Source organism: Drosophila montana, unplaced genomic scaffold (genome assembly GCF_035044405.1).
Source record: "Drosophila montana isolate Dmon_TW-CO22-7 unplaced genomic scaffold, ASM3504440v1 contig_1505_1, whole genome shotgun sequence".
NCBI classification, from domain to species: Eukaryota; Metazoa; Arthropoda; class Insecta; order Diptera; family Drosophilidae; genus Drosophila; species Drosophila montana.
In genome coordinates, this window is record NW_026996452.1 from 229,932 (window position 1) to 250,877 (window position 20,946).

The 20,946-nt window shown below is 40.9% G+C and overlaps 1 protein-coding gene across 8 annotated transcripts in view; it reads left to right on the forward strand.

Annotated features, from left to right (window-relative positions):
• pum (pumilio) overlaps positions 1 to 20,946 on the forward strand; it is a 228,671-nt gene that overhangs the window by 196,782 nt on the left and 10,943 nt on the right. For all 8 annotated transcript variants that reach the window (XM_064696664.1, XM_064696671.1, XM_064696679.1 and 5 more), the window contains 2 exons: positions 17,911 to 18,324; positions 18,681 to 18,897. In XM_064696664.1, coding sequence (XP_064552734.1) covers positions 17,911 to 18,324; positions 18,681 to 18,897 — 631 coding nt within the window. The remainder of the gene's footprint in view (positions 1 to 17,910; positions 18,325 to 18,680; positions 18,898 to 20,946) is intronic.

Consider the following 20,946-nt stretch of genomic DNA (forward strand, 5'->3'; position numbering starts at 1 on the left):
AAAACTATTCGTATATAACAAAAACTATTGCTTTAAACCAATTTCATTTGGCCCTGAAAGCCTAAGACGCAACAAATCGCGAATTTCTCCAGTTTTCTTCTGGGGCCCATATTAATTTTCATTAGAATGTTTTACGAGCTGACGCACAAAACCCGCAGCGATACGCAAAATGTGCCAAAGCGCACTCTAGCTGGAAAATTCCAAAGGGAAATTATGAAATTCTTAGAACAACGAAAAAAATTCCAAGGTAGAAAAATGAATAGGGAAACGAAGAAAGGAACAAAGCGGAAAAAAGCTTGAAATGAGGGAAATGCTAACCGAAAGCTCCAGGGCACACATAATGCCACTTAATTAGCGCAATGCAGCAGCAACAACAACAACAGCAACAAGATAACAACAACAAGAAGAACAACAATAACATGGAACACATGCTTTTAATGCACATTAAGCACAGGGACTCAACGCGAAATCGCCGCAAATCAGGAAGAAGAGAAGAAAACTCGAGCACCAATTTATGGTAGCTGAGAAGAAGACAGCATGTGAGGGAATGAGAGTGAAAGAGATGTCAAATGTGGGTCAACTGCGTGGCTCATTGTGAAAAATGAGTGGAGTGTATATATGACGGTTGAGAAGGGCCAAGAGGAAGAGTCACAATCACATGTGCAGCTCTTTTTTTTTGGGTCGTTTTGCATTTTGGTTTAAATGTCATTTGCATTTCTTTTTTCCATAGCACAGCCAAATGGCCAGCTGCTTAATGTGTGTGTGCGTGTGTCAGTGTGTTTGACTGTGTGTGTATGTGTGTGTGGCAGCCACGGCTGCAAATTTATTCCTTGCCTTTTACTTGATTTAATTGTGCATAAATATTTTGCCATTGCCCGCTGCATGTAAATTAGGCGGCAGCCAGAACAAAGCGCTGCTTTCAGTGTGTGTGTGTGTGTGTGTTTGAGTCAGTGTGTGTGTGTGTTTGAGTCAGTATGTGTGTCTCTGTGTGAGAGTCAGTATGTGTGTGTGTGTGCGTGCCAGAAATGTTAATGATGTCAAATGCAATGGGATTTGTTTTTTCAGTGGTTCATTTTTTTCTTTTTTTTAAGCATTTAAAGCAAATGACGCGTGATATAGTTAGCCAAATGAAAGGGAGAAGTGTACAGTGGTTAGGGGATGGGGGATTACATTATGATAGTAAATTAAGCAGAGCTTAAATGGAAAACAGATTTAAAAGCTTAAACAAAGTAATTTATAATTGTAACAGACTGTCAGATTCAGTAATGTGCAATGGTTCTTACATATCAAATCAGCTGCAGGTCAGCTGTTAATGATCTTAGCTATTTACTCAACACTAACTGACAGTGTTGCGTAAAGGCAAGAGATTCTTTCCGCGCAGAGTTGTATCCAGACGAATGTGGGTTAATGGGTTACAGTATTCTTGATTGCGAAATAACAAAATATATATACAATTAAAAAGGACTTTCTTAACTTAAGTAAAAGTTAATGAGGATTATTCAAAGCAATTTTTTTAGATTATTTTTTGTCGAGATCTAAGATTCTAGATTCAATTTTCCTAAAGCCAAATTCCTCTTTGGATCTGTCGGATCTCTCTACTCAAATACGTATCTCGAAGTGCTCCCCATCTCGTTTCTCTGGTCTCTGTGAAATAGGAAGTCAGTTTAAATTTATTTAGGCACACAAAAATAATGTTCTAGGCTAAACAATTTTTAAAGATAATTTTTTTCTTCAATTAATTATAAAGCAAATTAATAGTTGGTCTTTAGAAAACAATACCCAGGGGTTAGTTTTATTATTTATAATAAAATGTGTTTTTTTATGTATGCATTATTTATTGTTTAAATATGGGATATTAACAATATGGAAATCGTATCGCGAATCTCAATTTGTTGTCATGTGCAATTAGCAACAACAACAACAACAAATTAACTCCATTGACCCCACTTTGCGCTGCATTTGCATTTGCATTACAATTAAAAATAAAATATTAGAGCCGACTAACCACGCCCACAATCGCTCGTCGAAATTTCGTTTTTATATTGAAATTGCAATTAAATAACATTTTACAATAGCGCATTTGGTGAAATTTTCATTGATATTCGCATTTAATATATAATTAGCATAAATGAATTTGATTGCATTAGTCAAACTAGCAACAAATTGCGCAAGCAGCAAATTGGTTTACGTTCTTATTCTTGTTGTTGTTGTTGTCGCTCCTATTGTTGTTGCTGTTAATGAACTTTTTGGGCATATACTGGGAAATTGCGCAAAGCCCGTATATGCATTGAGTATATTATATTGGGCCGCATGTGTCAGCTGCCAAATGTCAAAGCTCGAACAATTTTGAAATTTGTTTTACACAAATCCAAAAACACATAGTCCACACACACACCCGCATACCCCTCTTACATACGCATATGTCTATAAACTTATATTTGCCATAAATTGCATTTTATAACCGACAACAATACAAAATGGCGACTGTTTTTGTTGTGTGCATCAGCAGCGACAGCAACAACAGTGTCTGGCATTAATGTACTCTACACCCAACTCAAATATGCATGCGCCTCTACGGGCTATACGTTCTAGAATATGATATTAAAAACCCACAGAAAATGAAAATAACACCCAATAGAGTATAGTCCTATAGAGAAAGCTGCCTTTCCTTAAACTAACTTATAAGTACCATGCTAATTTTGATATAAAAACTCTTGTTGGGCTTGTTTTAAGAATAGGAGCAAAGCTAAACTTGTTACATCTCACTCTCCATCGCTCTTTTAAATTAAAAGAAAAGACAAGTGGAGAACTTCCTTTCTCTCTAAAGTAACCTCTAAATACAGGTCTTCTAATAAGCATCGAACAAAGTTCTCAAAGCGAAATTATGGTAGAACTCTAGAAGAACGGTTTTGCCCTTGTCTTCTTGTGTCTTTCCTCTCTCTGTCTATTTCTAGGTCACATATTAAGTTCTTTGAGCAAAGTTTCTATAGCGAAATCTCCGCAGGTTTATCTATCTATCTGTATCTTTTTTTCTGCTCTTGCATATAAATATTGTGTCGACTTACCAAAGCGTGTAACTAAATGTTCTTTAATACCTAAAGTTATTGGCATTAAATAAAGAAAGTCTATGCGCATTATGCCAAGCCAAATTCATTACTAATTAGCTTTCTATTAAGATTCAATTGCATTAAATAAAACCTATAAGTTATGTTTAAACTTTAATTTTCTTTGCCTGCTCGCACCTCCATCAACTATCTCTCTCTCTCCCCTTCTCTCTTCACTCTTTATTTATTTTTGATTGCACTCATTTGAGCCCTTTCAAAAATTGTCCTAGGGCAACTAATTTATTCTTCATTTCATTTCGATTTCGATTTGCGTTTAGTTGGTTCAGACAAGCAAAAACCCTTGAAGGCTTATGTCGTTACAATGTGATGCAAATTATAATGCGCTTAGCTTGGCAATTGCCCAGCCCGGCCAACTCTAGCCCCGCCCACTTGCCAGCCTGCCCCGGCAGCGCCTTCTCCAGATTAATTGCTTAACTTTGAACTTTGATTAAAAACTGATACGCATCGAGTCTCAAATAAGGTTCATTGTTTATTGCCTTTTGCTGCTGTTCAGTTGCAATTTGTGGCCTGCAGTAAAACAGCTGCAAAAATTTCTCAACCGAAAGGTTGAAGTGGGGTCTCGCATGCAGCTCTTTTGATTTGCAGAAATGTTTTGATACGAACTTCAATTAGTGTGCGCAGCTGTTGAGGCTGGCCCAGACAGCAGGTCCTTGGAAACAGCCAGCCAGCCAGATAGCCTGGCTGCCTCTGCAGTTGCATGCAACATATTTTAGGCTGTGCAGAGTTTGGCATATTGACAGGCGCATAATTAACACTATTATCAACACAGCAGATAGAGAGAGAGCAAGAGGGAGAGAGAGGGAGAGCGAGAGAGCGAGAGTGCGATGTCCTGCGGCTGCTGCCAAAATGTATTTTGTTGGCCATTAAAATTGAACGAGCTGACCAAAGCTGAACCAAGCTGACCAGAGACATAAGTTTTGATTACGCTGCGGCTGATGCCACATATATAAGCCTGGGGCTTTGTCTGTCTATGTGTGTGGTCTCTGCATGTATTAGTGTTGATTGCATTTGGGCCCTCTAAGCAGCACATGGACTGCACATGATTATTGCCTGTGTGAGAGGCGGCAGCTGCCACAGCAGGGCGTGGCTTACAGCATTTGCAACAAATCAAATTATATGCGAATAATCATCGCAATAATTATACATATTACAAAAGTTGAACACAAATAAATTTCCTACTTTCACATCGAATGGTTCGTTGGGTACGGCAGCAGCAACAACAACTACAACAATAATAATTATAGCAAAAAATATATAATTATTAAATATTAAACAAAAGTAAACATGGCAAATTATGAACTAAACTCGGCTAACAAGCGCCGTTAATTAATTGCTAAGCGTTGCGGCACACGCGGCGTATGCGCAATTTCATGCTTGGCAAAACAATTGAAAATTGTGCGTGTTGATTAGTGTGCGGGTGTGTATGGGTGTCTGTGTGTGTGTGTGTGTGGCAATATACATATAAACATTCTGAAAGGTGTCGAATTTTTATTAACTTTATGATTTTTGTACTACGCATACAACAGTCTTGTACATCACAATGATATCTGTTCGTTCTTCTTCTTCTACTACTTCTTGTGTGCTGTCAACTGCAACTTTTGCTGCACACACATTTGACAGCTGCTGCCACACTTCTTGCCAGCCAACAAATTTGTTGACTTTGTGCCACAGTTTGTTTGGATTCTGTTGCAATTTGTTGCATTTACTTGAGTTATTTCGAGAAATATTCTAGACAAATATTTCAATTGTTGAACACGCTGTGAGGTTGGGGTTAAGGTTCGACTGCGTGAGGTAATTTGTATGTTCTAAGCCAGATATTATCCTGCGGGAGCTCAGTAGAAGAGAGGTTTTTTCTTAGTTTTGCAATTGTAACAAATGTATAAGAACAACGCATTATTCATTTGGGTATTTCACTTAATTAATGTGACTATGGAGGACGCCTGCAGTGCGCTTTAAAAGTTGCAGGCTTATCTGTAAACTGAACGTGGAGAACTTGTGAGGGCAATGTATTAGAAATAAAAATATCGCCTATATCTAAAAGTGACCTTGGAGAGAAGACATAAAGCTGTGAATTGTAGGATTTATATCCTACTTTACTTTTTAGTGAGCATGTAGGACAGTATGTCCGTCTGTAACTAAACTAAACTTAAGCACTTTTTCATACATTTTGTGCACTCTGTTGCTCTCGCCTAGTATTAATCCACCATTTTTCTGCTCTTTCTCTTTCTAGGTAAGTTCATGGCCCGATATGAAAAATAATAAACCCGTAACTGTTCATGCTGTAAGTACTGTTAAAGGGATTCGTTTGCATAACGGTCAGCCAGAATTTCCGCAACGTTTTGCATATTGTTGATAAATTAAAAATGTAACAAGCTTTGCAGCTTCTCTCGGCTGTAAAACCGCACGGAAATCCATGAAAATTCTATTGGAAAAAAAATTCACTAACATATGACGCATACGAAGCGACGAGGAGAGAGATTCGGGAGGTTGGCTTGCATTCTCTTGTTGTACATCAGACTATTTCAGAAACATGAAAATTCCATCATATGCAAGCGTCAGGCATTTAATAGATATTTTTTATGCCGCCCATTTTTTGTTTTAGTAGTTGCAGCCAACATTTTATTCGCCGCATTTTGCAACATTTTTCAAGCTCTAACCGAAGCGAGCCATAAAAAAAAGATTTCCTTTTTCCATTTATATTTTTTTTGTTTTTCACTTTTGTGTGTACGTGAAATGTGTTTTGTGTGTGGGCATTTTATAAATTAAATAGTAGTCGCAGTCGATTTAGACGGCCATTTCAACGAGCACTGGCCCCGCCTTCGCCTCTGCCTCCGCCCCCGCGTCCTGTTCATGAGAATCGTGCGTGTTAGCCAGACATAAAAATTGCGGCTATAACCGGGTTTTAACCGTTATAACTGTAACTGCTGTGGCCGCCATTTTTCGTGTCGTTCTATTCCGACGCGGCAGGAAATCAAAGTTTATGACATTCACTCGCCATAATTTCCAGCTACATTTTACGCTATCCGCCAGATTACATTGCACCGACAAGAATGGTATATCATATGTGTGCTCTGGAAAGAGATTTTTTAGTGGAACCCCCACCTCTCTCACTCCCGTCTCCATAATTGCTGTGGTTTGAATGGATTTCGCAGAAATACTGTTAAATTGTACCAAATATAGTCTGGAGAGTTTCATTAAATAGCCTACACATGGGATTTTTCAGTTTAGAGTCATGAACTTCTCGAAAAGATAAAAGAATGTCTCGCAATTATATTAAATATAGACTAGAAATATGCGATAGATATGAAATAAGTCTTTTAAATCAAAGCTAATTCCTAGGGGAATACAGAAAATACAACAAATATAAGGGGCTAACAGAAAATACTAGAGAAATATTTAAAAATGTAAGAAGTTATCTCTGATTCTTACAGACAAGTTATCTTTTCATACCCTTACATGCCATAGAATCAACTAGGCAGAGATTTCCTTAGAAGAATACTAGGGTATTCCAAAAATACTAAAAACTTAAAGAAAATAATTCTGTTTCTTAAAGCCAAGTTAAGTTGTCATACCCTTACATGCCATAGTGCCAACTAGCTTTGAATTGAGTTGAATTTTCTTTCGAAAAATACTATTTAAGACTCTCCGACTCTAAATAATTCCCTTGGCATTTGCCACAGTTAACATAGTTCTTAGCTTTTACCCTCTCGCACTCCCGCCTTTAACTTGACCTTCTCGAATTGTTTGTTTTGGAATGAAACTTCCCCAAGTGAATTAAGTTTTCATTGCGTGCACACCACAATCATCGCCGTGACTGTACTCGCGCGACCTTTTCGACACAATCACAACAAACCTCAAATAAAACACCATGCTCACGCCCCCTCCCCGGCCTACCTCTTTGCTGTCAGTTGGCAATCATAAAACCAAATAGAAAGCATTTCAATATTCATCGATTAACTGTCACGTTATCTCTGGGAAACTCGGCAAACAAGTTCAATACGGCGCTAACTACACCCGTGACACCCCTGACACCCTTTCCCCACCCCCTTGGGTCATAAATGTCAGAAACTTATCAAACGCGAGGCTACATAAATCAACATAGAATGTGCACAAAACTAAACACAGAAACTGCCAATCACACAACGGAGTGGCCCCAACAGCTACCACCCGTCACCCCTGGTGGGTTGGGGGTGGCTATTTGGGTTTGGGTTGACTGCCTAAGAAAGTGTTGAGAAAATATGCTATTAAAAACAATTTAACCAGCTCAAAAAGTTGCCCGAAAGAAGTGAAAAGTGAGCTAAATAGTGCCAAAAAGCAGGTGAAAATGTCAACGACAATTGCCAGCGCCAGGTGGCGCTCTAACAAAAGCCACATAGGGGCAGGTAGCCGCCAACAATGAGAACAACCAACAACGAACACATTTGCATAAATTTTGAGGCAACCCGCAGCGGGCAAAAAGTTGTGCGCCAAGCGCTGAAAGTGATTTACATCAACACCAACAAACAGTCCCCCCACCTCTCTCTCTCTCTATCTCTGACACCCCCCGCCAGCCCTCTTAGCATTTGGCTGCCTCGTTTGTTGCTTAAGTTCTGTTTAACTTTTCATAAACTTGCAACACGCCTCAGCGCGCAACTCGCCCCTCACCTACCCGCCCGCCCTGCAGCAGCAGCTGAACGTTCGCACTTTGCAGGGTGTTTCTTTTTTTTTTAGCTACTTTTGGCTTCTTTTTTCAGCTAGCCTGCTGTGGGGGTAGTCTTATAGGGGTGGGAGGCATTTTATTAACCACATTAGTTGATTTTTGTCACGCGAAACTTTTGCTTGGCCCGCTAAAAATGTGATTTATGGCCAAATTTCAACACACTCACTTGCAGGCAGCAATTGTTGTTGTTTTTGTTTTATTTATTGTTGTTGCATATTTTAACAATTTATTTATTTAGCAACTAGGCAACTTTTTTCATATATTGACTCTCACGTATATGCACGAATCTATTTTTATACTTATTTTTTTACGAGTGCTTGTGTGACTATTTAGTTGGTGTCGGTGCTGCCACGCCCACTCCACACACACACAGCGACTGCTTTGCATTTAGCTATGGTAATTTCAGCTGTTGTTGGTAAAAGAGGGGGGGGGGGCTGGTAGTTAGGGGGCAGTAGCCAAATGTGCGTGTGCTTGATTTAATGTTCTGGGCTGCTTTTTATTTATTTATTTCTCTTGGAATTTAGTCAACAATTTGTTTGATTTGATTGCTCTGCGTGCGCAGGGGGCGGGGCGCAGCCCGCAGCCCGGGTAATTGGCGGGCAAACAGTGAAGCACCACTCTGTGGAAATACTTGAGGATATTTTTATATATAGCCGGAAATTTAATTGATGATGCTTGCAGCTTATAGAAAATCGATCAGAAAACTTAAAATAGATATCGGAGTTAAGTTTTTCTGGCCAAAGGCCAATCTCAGCATGCAGCTAAATGGTCCATGTTGCAGCTCACCTGCCTTCGCCTGCGCTTGAATTAACAATTATGAACAATATCCAAGTATTTATATATTTAATGTTTAGGTTTAAATAGCTAGCAAATAGCTATAAACATTAATCGAATTGCTTCCAATTGGATTATTTCTCTGCAAAACAGTGCCGTCTGCCCAATGTATCCCACCTGCTGCAAGTACCTAAGCTTGGCATTTGATTGCCCCACAATTACCTGAGCACACCCTCACCCCCCTCTGTGCTGGCATTTGTTAATTGTTATTAGCCCAACCCGCATTGTAACTTGGTTAATTAACAATTTATTCATTTGATCTGACAATTTTATGGCTGTTATCAATTTCAATTGTTGGCCTAATTAAGTTTTCAAATTGCCTGAAATTATTCATTACAAATTCAGTTGCAATTCAGCTGTCGCGCTCACTCCCATCCCACTCTCCATTTGTTTGTGTGCGCACACTAATTGCTCGCAAATTAGTTACTCTACGTAAATTAAATACTCGGACCATGCCTTAGATATCCTTAGACAGGCTGTCAGGCAGTTGAGTGACAGGCGCGCGCGTATATTTGCATATAGGGCCCTCGATGCCGGGCACGTTGACAGTTTTCAATTTGGCCAACTGTGCGCTCGGCGCTTTAAGAAGGTCCTTGTTCCAAGGACATGGCAGCTGCCTACAACATTTTATGTGCTTTTTTCAATGTGCCCCCGCTGTGTGTGTGTGCGTGTGTGTATGTGTGTGTATGTGTGTGCTTAGTGCTAAACAAACAGCAGCAAATGCGCAAAGCTTGCCAAAAATCGATAGCCTGATTTCCTCAACGGCAACAACAGGCGGCAGGCGTAAGGTGTAAGGCGCAGCGGACAGAGGTTTCCTTTAGTTGTCAACGTTTTGGCCGCCCCGCGTGGCCTGCCACTGTATGTGTGTGTGCGCCCGCAAAAGTAGGCAACAGTTTTTGCTTGGCTCGCCGCACATACATTTTTAATGCATGGCTATTTAGATTGCATATCGCGCGTGTGTGTAAGTGTATGTGTGTGTGCTTCTACTACACATTAAGTGGCATATAGAAGTGGCAACTGTGACTGTGCAACTCGCCTGCCATTTGCCAGCAGTTTGTCTGTGCGACGCGTCGTCTTCTGCCGTTTAGTGGGGTTCCTTGGCCAAAGCCATGCAGCAAAACAAAAAATAAAATGAAGCCCACATACGTATACTATACACGGCCTGCTCGAATATGAGTGCGACAGTGCGGCTCATGTGTACCACAGTCCACCACCCGCCCCCCACCCACCCGTAACCTCGTCTAGTTGCCTTGTTTAGTGCCAGTGGCTTTTAAATTGCCCGCCAAATGGGCGAATAGCCGTCTAATTGCAGCTGCTGCTGGTTGACCATTTGGTTAGCTAATTAAGTATGGCAAGAAATTGCATGTATATTTAAAGTGAACTAGTTCCGTAATTTATAAAAATTTAATTACTTTCTACAAATTGAGATATTAAAATAGCAATTAGTTAAATTAGCATTTTTAATAAAAGAAACTTAAGATGTTTCCCTTTAAATTGTTAAGTTCACCAAATCTTAAGTTTTCATATTGTTGTTAATCTTTTTGTGAGGTCCAACCAGCAACTTCTTGAATTTGAGCTTGCAACCAGTGTCTTCTCTTTGTTTTTGGCTTTAAAACTAGTCCAAATCTATTTTCATTGAAAATATTTTCCTTTTGACCCACTACCTTATTTTGCACCTGAAAGTTAACTGCAAAATAAAAATAAAAAAAATTATGTGAGAAATGCGTGTTTACCATTGGCGCTGCCATCATTTGGTCTGCATTAAGTTTACGAGTTATGTGCAGTAAAATGCGAAAGACTGTAAAAAACATGACTTTGTCAGCGAGTTGTAAAAAAGTTCGAGTGAGAACCAACTGGCGCCTGAGCTATGAAATATGTGGCAAAGTTGAGGCGTAAATAGAAACTGCAAACTACGCGAGTTAAATGCAAGCCACAACTGCAGCTCACTCTCTCTTTATCTGTCTCTCTCTTTCCCTATCTCTCACTCTCTCTTTCTCTACCTCTCTGCAGCGTGAGTCACATTTGAGTCGAATTAAAAAGCAATATACAAACAGCAATCAAGCACAGAGAGCCATAAAGCAGGCAAAGTAAATCCCAAACTCGAACTCAAATTAAAGAAAGCTGACCCCTATGCGTGTATATATATATATGTGTGTGTGCATGTGGGCGTGGCAGCGCCTAAAAGTAGGCATCAAAAGCACACGCGTGCGGTCATTAAGTAATTCGGTTTAATGCTCGCCCAACACAGCAGCATTTGCCGCGCGCCAAACGTGGTGTATGGTGGTTCGCTGGTTCAGTGGTTCACTGGTTCATTGGTTCCGTGGTTCTCAGTTCACTACTCCGAAATTTTGTTGTCCTTTGGCGCCACGCCTAATGAGCCACGCAATGCGGCACGAAAAGTGCGCTAATGTTTGTTGTTTTGTGGCATTAATTTTGTTTACAAGTCGTTTGTGCAACACCCCGCCCACCCCCGCCACTGTCCACTGTTTGCCGACGCCATGTGTCGTTCATTAACGGATGGCCTGAAGGGGGGGTTGTGGGTGAGGGTGTTTGGTTGAGTTGGGTGCTTCGGCTCTAGCACATTAAATTTGCCTGCGCCTTGGCGTCGACTATAAATATTTGCACTGCACTCTCGCCTTTTTATTCCAATTGATAGACAGTGGTCCTCCGCCAAGGGGTGTGGAGGGGAGGGACGGGTGGTCTTGCTGATTGGACACAACTAAGCATACTTAATTGATTGCTTTTCAGCTGGCAGCGGAGAGTTTAGCTCACTGCGTAATTGATATTTAATTAAAGCACAGTTGAAGTAGTTGCCGAGTCACCGGCGAGTGGCCACTCCAAACTTGGCTAAGTGCTCCAAAGGATGGCTAACTGGAGCAGCGGCACCGACTGAGAGCCCCGTCCACAGTTTGCCGATTGAATGAGTTGCTGTTGCGCAGCTGGACAAATGATACTCGGAGAAATTGAAGAGAATAAAAGCTAAAACCTAGCCAAAAAGACAAAAGCGACGCACAAATTGTAAAGTGAGCTCCTGAAAGCAGCAGCATGGACTATATAACCGGTGAACCAGCTCAAAAGAGGTAGACTTTAGAGTCTAACTGTAACTAATCAGTTACAGCTAGCGAGAGAACTAGTTCACAGCCTTTAAACTATTTACTGCAATTAGGGCCTGAAACGCAAACGTATTTAATCAGTAAAAATTAGTGAATGAAATCGTAAGCTAGTCAAAAGGCTAAAGTGCCAAAACGAAGCTATAAAAACTACAGGGAACTAGTTCACAGGCTTTAAATCATTTACGATGTCAACTCATGTTTTCGATCGGCAAAAGGCAGTGGAAGAACTTACAAACTCGTTCAAGAGAGCTAGTCTTAAGAGTCAAAACTAACTCCTGGGAACTAGTTTAAAAGAGCAAGACTTAAGAGTCAAAACGAATCTTTACCAACTCTAGGGAACTAGTTCACAAGCTTTAAACTATACACTGGAACTGGAACCCAAAACTATAAAAATATTTTAAATTACAAGAAATCTAGGAATCAGGAAAAGCAAATGAAAGACTAAAGAACTAGTTAAAAGCTGAGCAACTTTATACTTGAAACTTTTCTATAGCGACTTCGAATTCTTTCAAAGAACTAGTTCACAGCCAACAGCTGAAACCATGAGCTAGCTCACAGACGTTCAGCGCAGCCTTGAGTAAGTGACTTTTCAAAGTTTAATGATCCATTCGAAGCGTTTCAGCAGTTCCAACTGAGTGGGCTCCACTTCCGAACTGGAGTACCGAGAGCCAATTTCCCCGTCTCGCGTGCTTCTCATATTTAATTTTATTTTCTTAATGAAATTACGCAGTTGTTTTTTCTCATTTTCTCACATTTTGTTTATTGTTTGCCCGCTGCGTTTGTTGACTTATTTAATGAGTGTTGAGACAGAGAAAGAGATGGAGAGAATTGAGAGCGTTGAGTGAATATGACCTTAATTTCGCGCTCTTATTCTGAGTGTGTGTCGGTGTGTGCGTGTGTGTGTGAAAATGTAAATACCCATTTGATATATGGACTATAGAAATTGAAGTAGGAAGGCAGGTAAACAAAGCAAGGCAAGACAGACGAGTCAGAGTGAGAGACAGAGAGAGAGATTGCGAAAGAGAATGGAACCACAACATTTACATGAACAGGACATTTAAGTAAAATATGGCCAACGCTGTGGGTCTGAGCTGAGAGTCCGATAAGCGCAGGTTCAAAGGACGCTGCAAATTACCCGAAAAAGCGGCTGTTCCCCCTTGGCCACCGCCGGCCCCTTACCACCCCCTGCATGCGAGCTGCTCACAAAAGGGAAGAAAGAAACGTGCCCCTCCTGATGGAGGGAGGGGGCGGTCGGCACATAAAAGTGCTCAAAATGAAGCCAAAAATGCGCAATCACGAAATTACAAAGTAGCGCGCGATTTTCAGTTGGGTTTTGGTGTTGGGTGTTGGGCGGTGGGCGTTGTACGGTAGGCGTGGCACAGTTTAAAAGTGTTTATTTATGCAGCTTGTATTTTCTTACACAAAAACATTGCGCGCCAAAAAGCAGTCAAATTTAATTGGCTTGCAAATTGCCCAGACGGAGTTGGCCCAGTCATGAGGGCGAGAGAGAGAGAGAGAGGAGAGAAGGCTCTTCACGTAACTCCCCCTCGCTCTCGTTCTCTCCCGCTAATTGGAATGTGTCTTCACGCAGATTCCAGGCAAAGCTCCGTTAAAAACCGCCGCCCATTAAAACTATTTGCCGTAACAGACAAGTTGCAAGTGTGCTGAGCGGGAAGGCGGGGGGAAGTTAGGCCAAAAGTTGCCGACAAAAAAATTTGTGCAAGTTGGGAAAAACTTTTCTGTGCTAAGATTTGTGTGCGCGCTGTCCAAAAAAACTTTCGATTGTCTCGACATGATTCTTAACAAATTCTCGCAGCAAACTATTTGTGAAACTATTAGAAAGTCAATTAGTTGGCACGATCCCCCACTCTCCGCGTTCCCCTGCTCTCCTGCCCTCTCCTGTCTCCCCCTTTGAGTACATGTGTATTTTATTTCGCTAGAATAGCTTTTCAAATGCCCCAACTGCCCACACAGTAAGGGAGAGGGGCGCAGAGAGGGAGAATTTCAGGCAACGCTTGACGCAGCTGATTGAATTACTTTGCGCCAGAAATTCAATTAAATTGCCCATGCCACGCCCCCATGTACAATGACATATGGCACACCTGCAGCCAACAACCGAAAAATCACGCAATTTGTCGAGCATATTTTTTATTGTTAAATAAAAAATTTCGTGCGTTGTTAATCCCTGAAAACATTTCGCTTGCCCTAAGTGAGGTTATGTGTGTGTATGATTGTGTGTGTGTCTCTAAATTGGTTGAAATTATATTAAGGCCTTTATTAACTCAAATTTCAATTAGTTTTATATATGTCACTGTTGGTTTTCCCTTTCAAAGAGTCTTCCAAAGAAATTATGAAGAAAGCTAAACTAGCAAGAATAAGGCGAAAGGCGCTTCTAAACATCTCGATCTTCCGTTGTGAACCTGTTTCTTTTCCCCTTTTAACTAAAACCGTTTTTATTTATAAATTTAAAGTAAACACATTTTAATTTTGCGATTACGAAATGAGATGCCTGGTTCAAGCACGGTCAATAGTATGTGTTTACAGGGTAATTGATTGATGTTAATTGGAAACTTTGCTGTACTCCAATTCAATCAGTAAAGCAACAAAGATTCAATAAGCGAAATTAAAATATAATCACGAACTGAGATTCAAACTTAAGTACGCATAAAAACTGTGTCAATTAGCCAAAAGGAATGCAATAAAATGCGGCGAAAAGAACTTTTTTGTAGCACACTTGAAACTTGAAAGGGAAATGGAAATGGAAATGGCATGACATTTGTAGTTGTATTCGAGTTGGAGTTGATTTCATGGTAGTCGTGCTCTCCCTGTCCCATAATTATAAATCAACTAGCAGTTGGGCCAACTCCACCTGCTGCGCCTCGGGCAGCAACAACAACAACTAATCCACTCAGGCAAATAGTGGAAAAACAACATTAAGAGACTCCAAAGTTTTTTGTTGTTGTTATGCGACGACCCACTTGCAACAAGTAAACGCGGGTAGCAAATGCTAAGGGTTGCAGTGGGCGTGGCTGGCTGCCCCGGTAGTTGACTCACTTTCACTCGAGGCGTGGACGCGTGGAGGCGTGGAGGCGGGTGGGGCTCCCCTGTGTATGACATCAGCTATAATTTCCATTACGAGTCGAGCGACTCGCTCAAAATTGTACACCTGGGAGCTTATTAAGTCGGGACCTGGGCAAATGTAATGTAATGCGCAAATGAAATGAAATAAAAATATAGAAAGAAAAAAATGTCCAGCCCAGGGGGTAGCAGGGGCTCGCTCACAAATTACAAGGGCATGCAAAGGAAGCCACGCAAACGAGTAGCGAGAAACTTGTTGATACTTCTCTGGCCAGAGTTGACAGCACTTTCAGTGCGCAAAAACGAACTAACCAAAGAGGGACACGCTTCAGCTATATACATAAATATAAATCAGCTGCTGAATGATGAAGTATCGCTGCTTTAAGCTACAGTGCTGGCCATGTAATCAGGAACTGTCTTAAATAAAAAGTATTCTAATTATTTATATATATTTATATATTAACTTTAAATAATATAAAAAATTATTTTTTACTAAATGCTGGGCTTTATAAAAACAGAAGTATTCCTAATTATATGGCCGCTAATGTATGGCTTTATAATATATAGGCCACATAATACGCCCCGATTAAGGTGATGCGTTTTGTGCTGTGTTTGGCCATTGTAAATTACGCACTGGACGACCATTTGCATAAATCACAAGAGCAAGAAAGACAGAGAGAGTGAGAGAGAGAGAGAGGGGGGGGGGGGGGGGGAGAGAGAGAGATGAAGAACGTGGTGTCATATGTTTGTAGCATTAGCTGCAGAGGGTTAGGAGGTAAGGACTGTAGACAGTGCTGCATATAATCAGCAATTGTGTAACTGGTCACACTCTGCAAGAGCGAGAGCTGGCGTTGCCAGAGTGCTGCCAACTTGCGTAACTTGGCAACCCTAGAATCAAAAGCAATTCCCCTGAAATTTTTTAATATTTATTCTTTACTTTCGCTTGTGAATATCTTCTTCTTTGCTTTTTTTTCCTTCTGCTTTTGTTGTGTATTTGCAATTTCGCTTTTAATAACGGCGTCAAAGTGGTGGCGTGTGCGGGAGGGGGAGGGTAGGTGGCGGGGCAAGGTTCAGATTTCAGCGTTTATTTGCTGGATGATTATTATTTTATGCCAGGAAAGAGAGTTTCGCATCACGCGCCTCAACGTATGCAGCATGATGTTTGCCTTTATATCGCTGCGTGCTCAAGTGTGCGTCAGTGTGTGTGTGTGTGTGTGTGTGTGTGTGTGTGTGTGTGTGTGTGTGTGAGTGTGAGTGTTGCGAGTGTGTGCCTGTGTATTATTATTTCAGTTTCGTTTCCGTTTTTATTCTGCGACTGCCGCTGCGCCATTCATCAATAATTCACATTGATTCCTCATTCCTCCCGCTTCTGGCTGCTCATTTCGCTGTTCCCCAAAGCAGCTGCTCCCCACTGTCACAAACAAATTGATGCTATACTCTGTGTACTTTGCGCTTTGTTTTACTTCAATACTCGCAATGCTCGCATGTAAGCAATTGACAGAGAACTCCCCAATGGAAGATGCTGAAATAAAAAAAACGGCACTTTGTGAGGTTATGGCCGAACACATCAAAAGGTATTCGCAATGCCAAACGGCCAAACGTTAAAATTGAGCTTATGAATTTTTAAACTAAATTAGTTTTACACATCTCTTGTACAGAGTCCTTTGAATGCCTTAGTTAAAGAAGCTCTTGGCCTGCTAAAGATTAACTGCTTCTTTTTTTTTTGACTACAGTCTGCGCTTTGGAACTATTTACCAACACTGTTTTTTGCACAAAGCGTTTCGATGGTTTTTCGATTTGAAGTGCCGTCTGCAATTGGTCATGCCAGCTTGTCAAGTGGCTTTTCATTAGTTGCAACTGCTGTGCAGCTGCCCCAACTTTTAAATTGCGCCACTTAAAGCCACTGTAAACCACGCTGTAAATCACACACACGCACACACATACACACACAAGTGCCACACTTTTTTCCACCTTTTACGCACAGCTTTTTCTATGCCTCTTCTCGAGCTTTGAGTAGGTCTTGTTGTTGTTGGCAATGATATGACAACACTGCAGCAGACATTGCAGGATAAAAAAAGTGAAAAAAAAAAGAAAAGCAGTCACTCATGCGTTGCCATGTTGTTTTTTTTTCCTCTCCCCAACTTTTCCTGCATACTCGGCATATAAAGGTATTCTGGTTTCCCTGCTTCCCCAGTGCGCTGAGAGTGGATATCACATGCTGATTTGATTGGATTTGATTTAATTTTCCAATTGAGAACACTTGATCATGTTTCCACTGCTAGAACAACACGAACAGCGGCTGCCTCGCAACGGCTTAGTTATTAAAGGACCAGTTACGAGAAAATGCAATATGACACGACTGTTGCGTCCTATTATGCGACACAGATTTTCTTGGAAAATAAACCAGACCAGACCCAATTGGCATTAGGGTACCTTGTGTGTGGGTGACAACAGCATTTGCAAACGATAACATGACTCGTAGCACAAGGACAACTGAAAGAAGATACAACTCGAGTCTTAAAGTGGACATGAAAAGTCGGGAAAATGCAAGACATTTTTCATACTTTAATTGAAAATGGGCTGGAAGTTGTTTTAATGACCAAGGAAATTTATTTTTTGTAAATGGAGTATATAATAATAAGTATACAAGTATATAAATAAGTATACACCTAGCTAAATAATTCATTTTAACTAAATTAACTTAATGTCTTAAGACAGGATGTAAATAAATAAAATGTAAAAAACAATAATTCGAATATGTAAATCAGACGCTGAAACTAGGCTAATAAACAGATCAACGATAATCTAATTTAAAACTAATATCAGATGCCGAAATTAAACAAGCTAATTATTAACACTGATAAAATATCTAGTTTTATTATATACATTTGGAATCGGAGATGTCTTCCTTTACATTTCGTAACCAAATTGCGAACTTTTCCCAAATAATGAACAGTACTTACAGCATTAGCCCGATTACTTGGACATCTCTTACAAAAGTCCTGAACGATTAACTAATTATATAATTCTCTCTCACTCTCTCCCTCTCTCGCGCTTGCAGCAACTTTTTCGCTCACAGAATCCGGGTCTAGCGGCTGCGGCCGCTGCGGCCACATCGGCAGCAAGTGCAGCGGCCGCAGCCGGCGGAGCACCACCCAATGGCTCAATGCAGGCCTCGCAGCAGCAGCAGCAGCAGCAACAGATGCAAATGGCGGCTGCGTCGCAACAGTTTTTGGCCGCACAACAGGCGCAACAGAATGCGGCATATGCAGCACAGCAGGCGGCCCCGTATGTCATCAATCCCGGACAGGAGGCGACGCCGTATCTGAGCATGATTTCTGCCGCTCAAATGGCCCCATATTATGGCGTTGCCGCGCCGTGGGGCATGTATCCGAATCTGATACCACAGCAGGGCACACAGCCCCGCCGCCCCCTGACGCCCTCGCAGCAGGGCGCCGAGAATCAGCCGTATCAGGTGAGCCACACGTTCCGGGCAGGGGCTTTAACGAAGACAGAGTAGCATCAATTGTACATATATGTGGGAGGGGGGCAAATTGTAAAATTCTGTGTAAATTGTTTGTACACATTTAACGCATATTACGTTCAATATATATATAAACACACTTACATTACATATATATATATAGATATATATATTTGTATAGTTAACCTACAACTTGACCTAAAACGTTGTATTTTTCTCTTCTTTTCTTTTTCTACATCAACAAAAAATGCTTCATAACCTCAAAATACAAAAACCAAAAATCAAATGCTAACCCTGTAAAAAAAAACTGTATAAAAATCGATATCGAAATCGATGAACTCCTCAAGGTCATACCGGCCTTCTTCGATCAGAGCGGCTCGCTTGTGATGGGACCACGCACCGGCACGCCCATGCGTCTGGTTAGCCCCGCCCCCGTGTTGGCGGTGCCACCGGGCGCAGCACGTGCCGGTCCGCCGCCGCCCCAGGGCCCACAACTGTATCAACCGCAGCCGCAGACGGCCCAACAGAATCTCTACTCACAGCAGAACGGTTCCAGTGTCGGAGGTAAGCCATAATCCACCCAGATCATATCCAAGTCCAACTCACAGAAACTCCATTTGTAAATATTTTATGTATATATAAGCTTATATAGATATATCTAGGCATTATCCCACACGGGTCTCAGGCCATTAAACTATCTAACATTCCATAACATAGCCCACAGCTCGCAGAGCGCGGCAGATATACATATAAAGAAAATACCAAACCATACTATATTTTATCTATGTGTATATAGCAATTATAACGAAACGTTCAGCTAGACTTTCACTTGACGCATTTCTGGCTTGGGGCGCTATTCAGGTCCCTCCTCCGCCTCCTCCTCCTCTACAACTTGTCAGCATATTATTCATGCCATAACAATATAATGCAATTTATAATTTCAAATTTCATTTCTATTATTTTGCGTGTCTGTGTGTGCGCGCTACACATGCTATTGTGAGGCATATTAGTTGAGTGGCAAAATAAGTGATAAAAATAGAGATCACAATTGGCGAAAAAAAGGTTTAAGGATAGAAATGATAACTCTTTCGATTGTCTAGTTTACAATATCTATGGATTATATTGTAAGGGATTTGGGGGATATCTCAAAAAACGGCACAGAGGCGTGAGCTTTAAATATTGATGCTATTTAAGTGAAGGGCTCTCAGGCCCTTCAGGCTAATCCATTTAAAATAATTAATTATTAATACTGATAGACTGATAGATACTGTAGACTCGACCTGACTATTTCTTGCACCTTTCGCTTATCATAAGCCCCATTTAACTGTATCTACTGATCCACATATCTATAAGCTTTAGTAAAGCCTGCTTTACAGGGCATGAAGAACAGTTTGTGCTGTCCCAGAGACCAAATTAGCGAAACGCCAACTGTTTTTGTCAGTAGATTTTCTTGCTTTTCATAAATATCTAATGCACACTAAAAAAAGAGGAGGGAAAACAATAACAGAAAAAGAAAACAGACTGAAAGCAATCGCATGCAAGCACGCAAAATGTTATTATTGCCCAAATGCTGCAACAGTAGCACTAACAACAACAACAACAACAACAACAACAACTGGAGCTGCAACAACGTGTGTGTTATCCTTACCATGCAACTAACTCTGTCAGCCGTCGACTGAATCATGCAATATAAGAGTGTGTATGTGTGTGTGTAAATGTGTGTCGGTGAAAGTGCTCGACTTGACTGTAAAGCGCCATAAAGAAACTTCACTTTACAAATGATACAAAACATTCGTTTATGTGTGCGAATATCGTGTTTAGGCTTATTGCGCAATTAGACAAGTCCCATTTTGCATATTGTTATCGTTTATCGATATGTGTATGTCTCTTTCTCCCTCTCTCTCTCCCCTTTCTCTCTCTCTCTTTTCCTCTCTCTCCCTCCCGCTCTCTCTCTCTACTGACCTTTATAACTCATATATATATTTTTCAGTCAAGCTATTCTAGTTAGGGTGCAGGGTATCCCCTAGTCGAGCACTTTCAAGTAGAGCGCACTCTTACTTATTTTTTGGTAGCAACTATGTTTATGTATTCTGAATTCATGTAAACTAACAGGGCATAAACACAACACGCGCAACACTCTTGTATACATATATATATATATATCTGTGTGAGTGTACGTGTGCTTGTGTGTGTCCGTGTGTGTGTGCAAGTGTTGAGTGTATTTTCTGTTTAGTTTTTGTGCTCAAAAATAACATTTGCAATATGAGCTAAAGGAATTGGGTCTGTTGTTGGGGTGGGCCGTGGGCGGCGGCGGGGGCGTGGCTTGGTAACCAGAAGCTTGAAACTTGGCAACGCAAAAAGTTGACGGCCTCTGCAAAAAGCTATATTTGTATTTGTTGTTGTTGTTGTTGTTGTGTGTTGTTGTTGTTGTTGTTGTTGTTGTTGTTGTTGTTGTTGTTGTTGTTGTTGTTGTTGTTGTTGTTGTTGTTGTTGTTGGCTTTGTTGCTGCTGCTGTTGCTGGCAATTGTTGTAAATTTATAGAATTTCAAATTATAATTAATAACGGCAGTCAGGCAATGAAAGTTTACACTTTCGCAGGAGTTTACTCGTATA